Genomic DNA, 15,260 nt, shown 5'->3' with positions numbered 1-15,260 from the left:
TATCGTATTTTACAATACCCTACAGCTAGCAAAAATTAACTACTTCATACACTAACCACCTAGTGCAATTTCCTATTCTTCCAGGAAGGTTTGCTTTGGGAAGAGCAAACTCACTGAGCACATATCAAGATTATTCTTTTAAAATGACAGAACCCAAACATATCTTCATGTGTAACATTGATTATTCAGAAGTGCATATTGGCCCTTGCTGTTCAATAGGGATCTTTGGTAATCTTGTTCTGTGATTGACTCCAGGTACTAAAATTCAGCTTCTTACTCACACTGCTATATATTAGCATTTTTATTTTTTAAAAAATACGATATTTTTTAAACACAGTTGTAAAAATAAAATCTTTGGTCATAAAATGAATTTGGAGAGAGATACTGACTTCCGCACCATTCTATCCTGACTTGAATGAAGGCAGTATTGTTCAAAACTTGTCTCTGACAGAATTCACGGGAGAAGGCACAACTCTTCCAGTTTTGGAGCTGTTCAAGGAGTCTCAGGGTATGTAGCCAAAAACCTGGAAGATAATAAAATAACCACTTGCAATATTTTAACATTTCCCATTAGCAGTAGGAGCTCATTTCAAAACCATGCACTTCTTTTTCCCAGATGATTTGGATCACTAGCTATCCAGATCCCTTTTAACTGCATTTTCTGTTCCTTCTGCTCCAATGCAGTATCATTGAAGAGAAATACTCCAACTTGATAGACTGATCTTAGCCACCTGAAACACAAACAAGTAATGAACAAAAGAAATAAGAAACAATGTTCAGATTTTCTTTTCCATGCATAAACTATACAGCGTGCTGCTCTTATCACAAGCATGTACCATCTCCCCACCAGAAGACAAGGAGATCTTGCATTTCTCCTCAAAGTAAACCGAAGCCCGCTTCCTGCTAGCTATTGGGGCACCGGTAAGTAGGGCGGTAGAAATATTTTATTTAATTCTGTTCCAAAGCTTGTATTCAGCCCCCTCCATAGAGAGGGCAGCTCAGAAGGCCCCGTTTAACCACCCGCACAAGATCCCGCCTCACGCTCCGCGCCGCCCGCGACCCGCGGGCTCCAGCCGCTGCCGGGGCCGCGGCCGGAAAGGCGTGACCGCGCCCCGCCCTCAGCGCTGCGGGCCCGCCATGGCGGCGGCGCGGCCCGCGCGGGCCCGGGCCCTGCTGCAGCAGAGCGTGTCCGCCCGCCTGCAGGTGCGGCCGCCCGAGAGCGGCTCCGAGGCGCAGTGGGTGGAGGTAACGTGGCCGCGGCCGCCCCCCACCCTCAGCATCGCCCCCTCTCCCCGCGGAGCGGGCCGGTTCGGGGCGCCCAGCGGGAAAGCGCTCCCTCCCCTGCGCGCCTGCGCCGCCGGGGCCAGGGTGGGCGGTCAGACTTCTGGGGGGAGCGCGCTCTGCTCCTTTTCCGGGTTAGGCTGCACTTCGGGCAGTTTTCTAACGTCGTCTCATTTCCACTCCAGCGCACTCTCCTCGCCCCCTGGTTGTCAGCAAAGGTTGCGGTCAGTCCCTTCGGCAAAGGGACAAGCAGCAGGAGGCCGAGGTCGGCGCATAGCGTTTTTTTTCTGCTGCTCTTTTCTCTCTACCTGTGGTCTACAGAGTCCTCCGCAGGCAGAAGTCTCTTCAGGAGCATGACTGCTCCACGACCGAGCACTTCCCTTCTAACTGTGTTGTTCCTTCCTTCTTAAACACACTTTCACAGAAACACTGCTCTTGGCTGGTGGGCTCAGCTGTCGGCTTTGTTTGTTGTTGTGATAGTGTTAAATTGGAGGGGCAATGGGACTATGGCAGCAGTAGTTGTGATGTTGGGGTTGTTTTTTTTTTTCCCCAGGACACTAACTAAAAATGAGATTTAGCATGTAGACCACCACACAGGTTGAGGAAAACCTTGTATTTTCCCCCTTGTCCTCCCAACAGCCTTCTGCTGGGAGAAGCAGGTAGGTCTGCAGACTCTTTGGTCGATGTGCTGTGCGTGCAGCCCAGGGCTCTTCACCAAAGCATGAAGCCTGCCCTTTGGAATGCGCTGCCCTGCTGTAGTTGTCATTGCTAGTGAGTTACCTACACTACAATACCCCATTTCTGCAGTTGTCAGCTATTTCACCCATGGGGTTTTTTTGGTCTTGTCTTTTGTCCTTTTTAAAGACTATTACTACAGAAGGGGCTTAATACAGTCACTTGCATAAATTTAAAAAAGTTAAAGTTCTAGCATGGTTAAAGGGTTTATGCATTTATTCAACACATCTGAAGAGAGTTCACTGTTTGCCTTTCACATTAGCCTCAAAACATTTCTCTCCTTGTTCAGAAGGGACAGGAGGATCCAGCAGAACTAGTTTCTGCAGTGTGGTCTGGGAAGCCAGAATGTTTTACTGGGAGGAAATAGGTGTCATCTCACAGATACTGTGTTTCACAGATGAAGTGTCTCTGTGTATATTGCATTATTAGCCTCTCAGTATAAGGTTAATTTCAATCAAATTTGCTTAGCCCAGTATAAATTAACTATAGGAGAAATAAGCTATTTCTAGCTTGCTAATCACAGAAGTAATTGTAGATCTCGAAAAGCAGAGATGTAATTTTACTGCCTTTCTTTTAAACTGTCTTAAAAGGTACATGTTGTGGTTGAGAGATATGAATAACTTTGCTGCACGGAGGTTATGTAGTTTATCTCTCTACTTTGCAAAATCACTAGGAAAGTAATAGCGGTAATATTTTCTGGTAGGGTAATTTTGCTCCCTATTTTTGCATGTCAACGCAAAAACACAAAAAATACAGGCCTCATCAACTATTATTTACATCAACCAGTGTGTTCCTGATGTTTTATAACCAATTAAAAGTAGGACCTCACCTTGAGACATTTCTAGCACGCTATAAATAGCATATCATGTAGGTGGCTTTGAATAGCTTCTGAGCTGTAAGAGACCCCTGTAGGTACTTCAGGAACTTCAGAGCAGATGTTCTTCATCTGCAAAAAGGTTAGGAGTGTACTTTATACATGAATCTCTGCCTTCATTTTGTTTTCATGATTGAGTTTTTTGGCCTGTTGAGGGTTACTGTACATAGGATGTCTTGTTTGTGGAGAGCTGTGGTTATATATCCTCCATAAAAGGTTTAGGTAGACAACAAAATAGGAAGAAAAAAAGGAATTCTTCTTGTAAAGGTAGGGGTGAAATAAGGTAAGCTTTGGTGGATTTCATAACTCTGGGAGAAAAGAAACAAAATGAATATTCAGCTAAAAAGTATATGTGCCTACACTTTATGCAAGGAAAACTGTCTTTTCGTTATCTTCTTTCCCTTGACTTGTTTTCTGGTTACTATGGCAAGAAGAGGTGCAAAACACCAGGCACAGACTTGTTCTGTGACCTGTGGCAGATGATGTAATCTCTCTTTGCTGCACTGAATATAAGAAATATGAAGAAATCTTCCCAGAGGGTAGTAAATCCGAACTTAAAATGGAAATGTCACAGAATAATTTATGTAAGTTAGTTTCACAAACTGACTTTCTAAGAATTACAAAGTATATCTGTTTTTATTATCCCTTGCATTTTCCTGGGGGAAAATATAGTAGACGGTAGAGTAGAGATAATATTTTGCAGAATATATTTCAATGAAATCGTGAAAAATAGAGATGAATGTATTTAGTAAGGAGGGTGAAGAGGGAGTCAGTTGATTGTGTTTTCCTGCAAAAGAGCTAAAAAGCAGCATTTGGAGGCTGCGTTGCTAAGGCTGTCTGTATGGCATTGGGGCTGGGTACTTCAGCCCTTTATGATGCAGGTTGCCTGATCTGATGATTACTTAAAACAGCTGTATAATAAATGCCAGTGTGGCATAGTATCTTGTTTTGCTGGTTTATTTATGTAGGCATTTTACTGCTCACAGTAGATCCACATAGAGCTCAGCTTTCCTGTCCTGTCACTGTGTGGGTTGGTTGCAGTGGCTGTTTGCACACCAGCATGTTGAATTTACTGTCTTCTTATTTGTGGTGTTTTGCTCGAATTTTTGTGCATTAAATATAGGTCTGAGGAACAGCCTACTAGGCTTTGATAGGTTACAGAGGACTTGCAGCCATGACAATGGTTTTGCTTTGGTTCAAAAAGTTTACACGTTGCATTGACAACAAGCACAAGTCTTAGGATACCTGGAACGATGATATAAGGTCAGACAGACGCATGTTGTTATTATTAGGTTTGGTCTTGTAATTGCATTCAATTTTACATCTTCTGTTCAATTAAGAAAACTAAAGAACAAAGACTTAACAAGGGGTTGAAACATGGCTGCACATGTTGAACCACAGTTTTCATAGTTAAAACCGTAAGTTTCAGCTTACAAATAGTTGCATAGCTTTCAACTATATCATGGTTGTAAAGTGTTCTAGAAGACCATAAACATACAGGACAAATAGGAGCATCCTCTGTCAGCTTTACCTTGTCTCTGAATTAATTGTTTTCGCATTTCATCTCCTGTCCCTCTAATTTTCTTCAATATGTATGTCTCATCTTGTGATAAATAGTTTAGTCAAAAACAGGCATCAAATAAGGGCAGAGGCTGGAAAAATAATGATTTATTTTACATAATCTTTATCTGTCTGGCCTTCAGCCTTGCAGAGGTCACTTTACTTACTTTTTTGTGTCTTTAAATGAGCTGCTTGCAGAATATCATTACTGGTGTGAGACTGTACAAAAAAAAAGACTCTCGAGTCTCAGAATTAAAATTATTTTCTGTGATGTGTGCTGTATCACAGTCACTTATTTCTAATGCTGGAGTTAGATATGTACAATATAAATACATTTGGCGTATTTTATTAAAAAAATTATTAGTAGCTATTCGTGCATTGTTACCTATTAATATCCTGACACCAGTCTGTTTCTGGAATGAATATTTAGCTGAACTTGTAAGGATATCTAATGTTTGGCAGTCTGTATTTCTCTCCCTTATTTGAACAGATGATTTGAAATGTCATTTGAGGTTCCAGCCATCAAATTCCTTACAGTGTTTATGAAATACAGCTGTCATTTGGGAATCTGTGTAATATTCTGCAGTGATCAAATTGAGTTTTGAAAGGAGCCATTTAAAGCTTTTGAAAGTTCTCAGCATGTGACATTTTGGCTACAAAGAACATTCTCTTTTTTCAGAAGTTAGTCCCTAGAAAAATAGTTGAAAAGGCATACTTTTCTCAGTCATGGCCTTGAACATTTTGTTTAACCTCTGCAATAACAAAGAGACAAAATCTCATGTGTATAGCTAAGATTTCTTCACTAAAAAACCTTTATCATTTAAAGAAAAGGGGGAAAAACAAATAGAGGAATTTTTTTTTAGTAATTTTTAGAAACTATTCACATACTCTATCCTTTCACTTTGATAGCATTGGTATTAATAACTCCTTCCTGTCCCAATCTATTTAACATCTCTTCAGTGGTATTTTACAAGTTGATATTTATGTTTCCATCAAGAAAATTAACAAGATACTTATTCTTGACAAAGCAGCGGGGAGGTTTCTTTATATCCTGTCTGTGGATCCTGCCTGCCTGCGGATACTTTGGTTTTTTTCCACAGAAGTTAAGCCATGCAGGTACACTTGTGCGTGAGACGTTGCTGCTGGCTGCAAAGCCTATCAGTTTGGCTTAATAAAGCATGGCTTGTTGCACGTGCATTCCTTATGGACTAACCAAGTGAGCAGAAAAGCTACACATGAGTTTTCTTGTGCTTTCTCCTCATTAGAGGCCTAATTCTTTCCTCAAATACATAGTTCTTATAAGTAGTCTCTCTGAAGATGTGCCAAAGATGCAGCATATCCTTTTCTCTCTACCAGTCAGCTGAAAGGTTCCATTTTGCCGGTTAGATTTTACCCAAGCTGATATTTTGAACAACTTTATAATACTCTGAACAACTTCACGGTTGTTGGTCATCATATTTAAAGATTTAATTAACAGACTCTGTGGTTGTTTTCAGAATGATATTGTACTAGATTGCTTTCAACATCGAAATAAAATTCAGTTCTTTGACAAGTCCAGTGGTGTTTTTCATGTTTCATAATTGGAAATAATATCATAATTCATACTGAAAATTATTTTAGCTGTATGTTTGATAGGAAAAAAAGCTTAAATTATTTCTTATGCTGAATTTAAGAATACTAATTCACCTTGTCACCTCATCTATGATAATACTGTACACTCTACATTCCAACTAAATTTGGCTTCACATGGAGGTAATAAATTGTCTCAGTTGTATGTAGAAGCATTGTGCAGATCATCAGTATGTATCTTACCTTCCACAGTGTGGTGTGTAAACTTAATGTCTGAAGCTATACTAAACAACAAAAAATACTCTTTGAACCTTTGTTTGTTAAGTGGTTTTGTCATTGTTGATACCAGTTTTAATGATAAGCATGCATCATAGATAATGAGAAACATTGACCTAGTTTTCTGTAATCTTTTGTAGATCCAGAGAGGGCTTGTTATCTACATATGCTTCTTCAAAGGTGCTGATGAGGATCTTGTCCCAAGAATTGGTATGGTGTAATCCATATACATTATTGTATTGTATGAAAAGGAAGAAAAGCAGTTGAGGCAGAGAAGGTAGCATGAGGTGGCATTCTTCTATATAATGTCATGAGATAAACCATTAGATGGAATTATTCTAAATCAATTACCTGGCTGAAAGAACAGTTTGGTCTGTCTTGTTTCTTTTGACTGTTGTCCATGCCTCCTTGTCTGTCTGTTCGTGACCAACCTAGAAAACAAATTCCCCTGATAACATTCTAGCAAACAAAGAAAATGCTGCACCTCCTGTTTAATGTATTACGTGTCAGGCAATAGGTTCAATCCAGGACAGAACTGAATTTCAAATACATTACTTGATTTGATAAGTATTTTAACGCTGATCTCACTGTATGTGCAGGATATTTAAAATTATAGCCAGTAGGGGGAGTTATGCGGATAATGAAACAGTGTCTTTCCCATCTCCCTTCAGTGGTGCTTACATACACTGTTAGCATCTGCAGTTTTCAGACATAATAACAGCAATGTCTGCAATTCTTGTCTTCTTCTCCACATGCACTTTAACATTTACATTGAAGCAGAGAAGGTGCTGTGGATAAGGTCAAATAGTAACAATTTCTGTCTTTACTCAGTGCTGTTTTGGCTTGATTTTTTTTTTTTTTGTGGGTTTTTTTTACCTTTATGTTATTTCTTCTCCCTCCTCTCCTCCATCAGTAGCACTGGTTCCCCTGGGAAATTCTGTGATGCTGCATATTCCAGATAAAAGTGCCCTTTTTCTCTTCTGTGGCTAACTGATACAAGTGATATGGCTAAAGGTTGTGTAACAGTATTTCACTATTTCAGTCTATTTCAGGCTACTGGCTGGGACCAGTAGTGCACAATACAAGTGCTAATAAAAAATGCTGAGAGCAGCTCCTGGGGCATTCTCTCTTGGTCTTGGAGGGCCCACTCCTTCTGCGATGCCAAATATTTAAATCTATGATATAAAAAATTGTTTTGTGCTAGTGAGAGTTTCATGAGAATGTTGCTTGAGAATAATTACATTTTCAGCTAAAATAGGCCAGAAAAAGAAAGATCTGTTTCCTGTCAGGTGGTTCATCTAGGACCATCCTCCATGAGTGCCTGTCTTAGAGAATATTGTTTCCTAAATATATTTTGAATCTGTTTAAGTGTGTGGGTTTGTTTCCTGAATCACAGCTCAGCTGTTTTTGCTTCTAACAACATTAAACATTTATGTTTAGGGTTTGAAGGCATGACAAGTATCCTCCCAGCTTTTGCAGAGTTGGGGTAATGATTTGATTTGTTATAGAAACATAAGAAAATCTAAAGTTAGTAAACGCATTGATTTTATTTGCAAGTTTAAATGTTCTGGCTTATAAGCCAAATTGCATCTGACCTTCCTGCCCACCTCCTGTCTCAAGTGACAAACTGGTAGCTGCATGTCTGGAAGTGCAGCACTGAAGGACGCTTGCTCTACTTGGGACCAAACCATGGAGCTGTGTCTTCAGCTCAGATCAGTGCTGGGTCCTGCTGCAAACTGCTGAAACCAGAATGCAAAGAGAGTCAGGGCAGAACACTCTCCAAAGTGCACCGAAGATGGTGTGTCCTACAATGTGTTGTGCAAATGCTGCCTATTTGAATGTCAAGCAATTAAGGAAGGCTCGCTATTTGCATCTTGGGTTCTTTTGTGAGTGTCGAACTAGAATCAGCTTTAGATTTTAGATAGCAAACTTCTTCCCCCAGGAATAGAACTTTAGACATATGATATTAATATCCTTCACATTCCTCACAATATTCAGACATATTAGTGTCACTATAGGACACAAAATGAACGACACGCACACTGTCAGGTCGTCAGGGCAAAAAGAGAAAGTTTATTTTTCTGCTTGAGTTTATATAAATTTTGGACAATGACCAGGGATTGGAGGATGAAGGTTGCCACCTCCCCAACTGCACTAGTCAAACTAAAAGTCTAGTTGTCCCTCTTTAAGAGAGGTATGATAAACAATCACTTTGTTTACATGAAAATACCTGAAAATCTCTGCTACAAAAATGCAAACATCAGAAGGCTGAAAAAGATCAAGGTGACTATATTAGTTGGTTAAGTATTTATTGATTGTCCATGTTTTAGTTCATTATTTAAACAGTGTCTTTTACTCAGTGGTTTGTCGAACATCAAAAAATTTGTTGCATCTTGTTTATGATGCCCTGTTTTATTCACTGCAGTTGTACTAACTCTTATTTTTATTTGCAGTCGATACGCTGTTGAATGTTAAATTAAGTGAAAATGAAAACGGCGAGTTTGTCTCTGTTCTTGATTTACCAGGCGACGTACTCATCATACCACAAGCTACCCTGGGTGGCAAACCAAAGGGAAGAAAGATGCAGTACCATGCAAACATTGAAAAAGAAAAAGGGTTCGAACTTTATTCTCAGTTTGTGACTTTGTGTGAAAAAGAACTGGCTGCTAGTGCCAAATGCATGGAAGCCGGCGTTCTTGTCAAGCATGGCACATACGGAAACAGGCAGGTGTTAAAACTGGATACAAATGGACCTTACACTCATCTGATAGAATTTTGAAAAAATAAATTGTATCCCGAATACAGTATTGGTGTCTTTTGTTTGGCTGTAAGCTTTAAAGTGCTGGGTTCCCTTGCGAGATAGTTTAAAAAAGGCTTTCACTCATCTGTACTGGTGTTGCCAATCCCTTGAATAGAAGGGTGCCTCAGACTGCCTTGCTAAATGAGTTTGTACTTTTGTCTCATACACGTCTGAAGTGTGCTCAAAATATTTGTTAAAATTGATCCAATAATTCAAAACGTTTATCAACAAAAATGGGATAATGCAATCATTTTTTACTAAAAAATAATGAAAGAAGTATTACATGTATAGCTTGAAGAAGTGGTTTATAGATAAAGAAGGATACTTTAGATGCATTTACGTCAATTTTTACCTTTATGTTTTCTATCTATAAATGAAAATGCTTTCTAACTAATATATTGAAAACAAATTCACTGAATTTCAGCCTCTTAGAGAGTAAGAACTAAGTAAGAAAGTCCATTCCCCTCAACCAGAGTGAGTAAGGTTTGGGAGACTAAAGGCAGTACAGAACTGATCTTGGGCTATGCAGGGAAGAATAAGTGAGGCACATCTAGAAACCAGCACTCTCACTGAATTGCTTGCTTGAAGTTTGCATTCTGAAATCTCTGATATGTTTTGATAGGCTGCCTGCTAGAGCTTGGTCTTTGCCCTTGTTACTGTGGTCTTGCTGTCTACTCAATTCTTTCATAACAGAGCCTCAGGAAAAGAACAGAAACATTCAAATGAAAACAAAAATAAAGATGGTACAATGTACCCTTCCATCTCAATGTTCCCTCTGCCCCTATTGCTTCCTTCCAGCTTTTTGTCCATTGAAGCTGCTAGACAGAGACTAGCTTTCCTTTTATAGACAATATTGGTACATTTGGGACCCCCTTCCCAGCTGACCCCCTATGTAGTTCTGTTATAAACATTATGAACAGATGGTGTTAAGAAGATATCATGGGAAATTCTGTCTTGAAAGGCAGTAAGAACAGAACAGCTATATTAAAATATGGCAAATTCAAAACGGCTTCAAATGTGTTCATCCTGTGAATCAAGTTTCTCTTTTTAATGCAACTTTATGATTTAGAAGGGTTCAAAGTGAAATCAGACATTTGTATGGTTTGCAGAAATTATCCCTAATTGCTGTTTGAATAAGAATTTATTCTGGAACCTTATGGTTAGTGAGGATGGCAGCTTGCACAATCCTAAGTTGTAGGCCGGTAGTTACAAATACTCTGTCCTTATCCTTATTTTGTACAAAACATTGAATATGCAATCTGTAGGCTCAAACTATGCCATGAGAATCACATTTTTTTAACAGGTACAAAACTTAAGAGTTTTGATAAGATAGTAATGAGATTTTTGTTCAGGTTAGCATAATATATGGTTAATAATTATAAAATAAATAAAGATATTGAATTCCTGGCAACTGACATTCTCACTGCTGAAAACAACCATTTACACAAATGGCCTGGAAATATTAGCTATTAGGACCCAAATTACTTATTTATTCATTAATAATTAACAGTTATGACAGACACAATATGAGTCATGTTCAAAGTTCCTACTAGCAACATTTAAATAATATTGTCCTGATGCACATGACTAATACAATTCATTGTGATCTGTGTGCTAGAAAAAACATGGCAATTTTCTTTCTGTTGGAGGTCAAATCCTAGCAAGTGCTGAGTAATGCCACTTTTCACAGACCTTACAGGAATTGTGGGTATTTAGTATATCTCAAGAATTGATCCTTTGAGGTATGATACAAAATCTGCAGGTTTTAATTTACTTCTTGTCTCCAGAAAGATCCTTGGCAGCCTGGAAATTCATTCTCTACACTTAAGAGAACTCTTAAGGTTTCTAAGAGGGATGAGCTTGAAAATGTTTAGTAAAAAACAGACTTCAAACCAAACTCCATCTCATAGCGGTCTGTCACATAAAGCACATAAAAACTAATGTACATTTCAGTGGCTCTTAGGACCAGATGGAACTCTGAAATTTTTGTGAAAAGGTGGATATTTGTGTATTATCTGGCCATTTCTGATTTATTTGTGTATCCATCTTGGAACACTGATTTCTGCCATCCTCTGCTTCAGGTATTGGCAGCTTGTTGAATTCTGTGCCCTTTGTACTGCTTTATTTATATCTACTATTGATTCACAATCCATTTACTGAAGGAAGCCATTTCTGAATAACATGCTGGACCATACTGGTAAGAAAATTGATTAAAATTACTTTTTCAAAGCCAAATGCTTATTTCCTTCAACCATGAATAAATGCTTTAAACAGATGACCTGACTCTGCTTTAAATAGTTTCTGTAATATGACTAGACAAAAACTCAGATAATTATCCTGTTCTATACTTAGAAAATATCTATTAGAAAATGCTTAATATTCCCCACTTCCTTGAAATAACCTATAAAGTGAGGAGTTGTCCTTATGCTATTATGTCTCCAATTCAACTGCCACGCAGGAATTTGCAGTATCATGTTTTTGTGACCTTGTTTGCAGAGCCCACCCCCAGTGTGTTGAAGTTGAGCATGTGTGGACTATGAACTGGGCTCATAAACACTCACTAATGAGTTCAGGGGCAATTGCCTGTATTCTAGTCAGCAGTATTCCTACTTCCTTCCCACGCCCTTTCTGGAAATTTTTACCTCTGCTGCTACGTAGAGTATGCAACATATGAATTTACAACATGCAAATATTAATCCAGAAGTAGAAGTTAATAAACAGCATGTAGCCCAATAGTACTTGCAACTGTATTGCTACTGCTAGTGACAGTCCACAGGCCTTGTCCCAAGTGTTCCAAGAGCTCAGGATGGAGGATTCTCACAGGAGCTTTCCCCAGGCTTCTCAGAGCTTTGGTTTTATTTGATTTGGCTGTAACAATTTTTTTCCTAAGGACAGGAGACTATGGCTGATTTGTTTTACTTTTTTGTGTAACCACAGTTGTTATATAGTTTTTGATAATTAGTATTTATTCTGTGTAGAATTATATATTTATGACCCTAACATGGTGTTACAAGGTACAGAAACAGAGGCCTATTAAAACAGCAGGTGCTTTGAGAAGTGAAGACACTAACTGCAGTGTAAAGGAGAGGCATGGGATAGTAAGAGATGGGGCACAGGCTGGCACTGGAGACTCCAAGGCTATAAACAATTGCCAATGGTCAGTTGAAGAAACACAAACCTGGAGCTGGGCAAAACTATTTTTAGGGATAAAAAAGAGAAGAAAGAATGACAATATGAGATAAACAAAAAGCAAAACACTTAAGATGAACAAAAAGAAAAATACACAGTTCCAGGCTAGTGAAGAAAAAGCAAGGAGTAAAACTTTATTTTAAAAAACGTATAAAAAGAACCCCAAGTGAGAGATAAAAAAAAAAGGAGGGAAGGAAGAAATCGTAAACATCATACTCCTGCAGGCACAAGACTCCAGATGCTGATGATCCGCTGTTCTCCCTCTGCCAGGTGGAGGTCACAAGGAGATGAAAGGGCAAGCATGACACCAGGAAGAGCGGTGAGGGTGGGTACTAATTGGTGTATGCATAACAATTTTTACTGTACTATTATTATTGAGACCTTCTATAGAGTTTTTTTTTATTTCCTTTGTTTTTCTGCAATAATTAGATTTGGACTGATAATAATTCTTTGATTAAATTGCTAAGGTTGCAATTAAAATAAATTTGGCGTGACTCTAAACATAGGGTGGATTTCTTTTTGCCTGTAACAAGATTTTGCACATAACAGTTTCTGCAGACTGTTGCTTCCCCATGTTGAAATGGCAGCCACTTGATGGGCTGCTGGATATGAGCCAGACTTTGTGGTGCTTTTCACCAGGTCTTTTAATGCATCTATGATATCTGATCTCATTTACCACAAAAGCTCCACAAAAATTCTTCATTGTGACTCAATGCAACCGCTGCTCTTTAGCTTCTCTTTGAGAAAAAAGTTCCACATCTACTTGGATTTAAAAGTATGATCTGCTGAACCTCAATCTCACCTCTGCTATAAAAACAGCTTCTTTGGAGAAGGACGGATGAATCTTTTAAGCTTCTGTTACTTTTTTGCTTTTAGTTTCTATTACTGTCTTCTACATGGACTTCTTCAAACACATTGTTTCTCTTTGGATGTTGGAGTAGCAGTATGCTACAGAGTGCTAGAGTGGTCTCCACAAATGCCTCCACAGGCATTCATTATCTGAGGTCTGCCACCAAACTCTGTTGTGACTGACTTAATTTCTTAAATTCTTTGCATCTGAATTCTCATCTAATAATTGGTTATCTATTTTTGTTTTCTGTGTCTTCATCCTGAAGACCATACATTGAACAAAACAATGACCATCACTGTTTAATGTATTGCAGAGCACAGTGGGACAGGACTGGATTGTCTGGGAGATCCACCAGCTGGTTTATTCTAGACATCAGAGTCACAATTGCTGGACAAGAACAGAACTTCCTCCTTAATATTTTTCTTGGAGAAACAGCACCCAATAATTGAGACACTCTCTCAAGAATTTGATGAATTTGGTATTTCCTATTTATTCCTTCTTCGTTTCTTGAAGCTTCTTGAAAGAAACTCACAATTTGGGAATCCCCCTGAGATTCCCAAAAAGATTCTGTTACTAGCAATTACAGCTGAAAAGTAAATGGTGTATGTGGACAAGAGAAAGAAACAGCAGCTGGAATAGCCCAAATACTACAAATGTATTGCACATTTTCTATTTAAACCAATGCTGTCTTCTAGTTCAATTACTGCCAGTGTGTGGCTTTGGGCGAAGCAATTTTCTGCTCCACTTTTTCCATCTGTGATACAAAGAAAGAGTGAAAATGGGGGAAAAAGAGGTTTAAAACCACTGGGGTTTTCCCCTTTCACTGAAAGCAAAAAATCACCTCTGATCCTCTTCTTCCATTAGAAGGCAGTATGGTTTCACCTCTCTTCACCTTTGTTGGAGCTACAGGAAGTTGCCTTTCACTACCTCCTACTTTAGCCTCTGCCTCACAAATGTGACTTAAGCTGATGTTCACAGAGCATTTTGAGTACCTCCATGCACAGTGTGGTATCAGTACAAATAACACAACATAGTATTTCTAAATAGGAGGCTCCAGACAGCATGGGAAAGCAAATAAATGGCATTCCTGGCTAACTGTTCTAGTTTACATGTATCTCATTACTCTGAATCTAAAATTGCTTTCCATTCATTTAATTATATTTACTGGTGTAAGTGTCACTACATGCCCTATTACATCAGAATGTGTTAAAAATGTGCAAGAAAAGAGCTTAATGCTATTTAGATGTGCTCCATTAAAGCAATGGAAGTTTTGGATTAACGTTGAATGTAAAAGGTTTTTGGGAGGCCTTAGTATTTAGCTGGCAAGCCATCCCTAGATCTAACTATCTTATTTCCTCCTTCCATTTTTGTTGCTGTATCTAACATTATCTAGGCCTGCATAGTACTTTTATTTGCATTTTAGGATTTAAAATAACATCAAGACTGTGTAATTGCTTGGCAGGAATTCAGGCCTTGCATTTTGTGATAGTAAAAAAGGAACTGTGTTGGGAATAAAAAGAAGCCTAGCAGTATTGTAGCATAAAACTATACATTATTTTTGATATTCAATGTGCAAAGAAAGCAAGAATGGTGCCTAAAGCATTGCAAAAGCTAGGACAGACCAAAATGTATTGGGTTCTACATGCCTGCGGAAAATAAAACTAAATGGTTAATCTTTCCCTTCTTAATGATTTTAAAATATAATAGAATTTGGGTTTGTTTGCCATGTAATTATTTGGTGATGTAATCAAATCAGGCCCCTAGTCCTGTGATTCTCACTCATGCGTGAACAGTCTCACTGAATTCAAAGGCATACATTCTTTTTACTTCCTCTAGAGTCACTGAGGATTATAAAGCTGAAAGAATGAAAATATTTAGCTCAGAGGCATATGTGACTGTATAGATATCATACAATGTCTGGAATTTGTATGGCAGAACTGACTCATGCTCTAAATCAGTCAACCAACTTTACCAAAATAGACTAATGAGAAGACTGATAAGTAGGTTTGAGCATTTCAATTATTTGCCAGTTGCTTATTTTATTAAGTAATTTGTTATTGAAGCACAGTCAGGACGAATGGGGAAAGGGAAAATTGAATTAATACATGGTGAACACAACTAATTGT

General features: G+C 38.5%; 1 protein-coding gene across 2 annotated transcripts; it reads left to right on the top strand.

Moving 5' to 3' along the window:
• The first annotated feature begins 1,111 nt into the window (after positions 1-1,111).
• DTD2 (D-aminoacyl-tRNA deacylase 2) lies at positions 1,112-12,350 on the top strand. 2 transcript variants are annotated; one of them, XM_066188395.1, is made up of 3 exons: positions 1,112-1,245; positions 6,436-6,505; positions 8,821-12,350. In XM_066188395.1, the coding sequence occupies exons 1-3, from the start codon at positions 1,138-1,140 to the stop codon at positions 9,072-9,074; spliced, it is 432 nt and encodes a 143-aa protein (XP_066044492.1). In that variant the 5' UTR covers positions 1,112-1,137; the 3' UTR covers positions 9,075-12,350. The 2 variants fall into 2 exon arrangements, with proteins under 2 accessions (XP_066044492.1, XP_066044491.1); XM_066188394.1 differs by having other exon boundaries at positions 8,749-12,350.
• The last annotated feature ends 2,910 nt before the right edge of the window (positions 12,351-15,260 follow it).

This window comes from Chamaea fasciata, unplaced genomic scaffold (assembly GCF_029207755.1).
Source record: "Chamaea fasciata isolate MVZ Bird 193981 ecotype frontalis unplaced genomic scaffold, bChaFas1.0.hap1 SCAF_7, whole genome shotgun sequence".
Classification (NCBI taxonomy): domain Eukaryota; kingdom Metazoa; phylum Chordata; class Aves; order Passeriformes; family Sylviidae; genus Chamaea; species Chamaea fasciata.
Note: the sequence above shows the minus strand (reverse complement) of the source record. Positions and strands in the feature narration are given on the sequence as shown.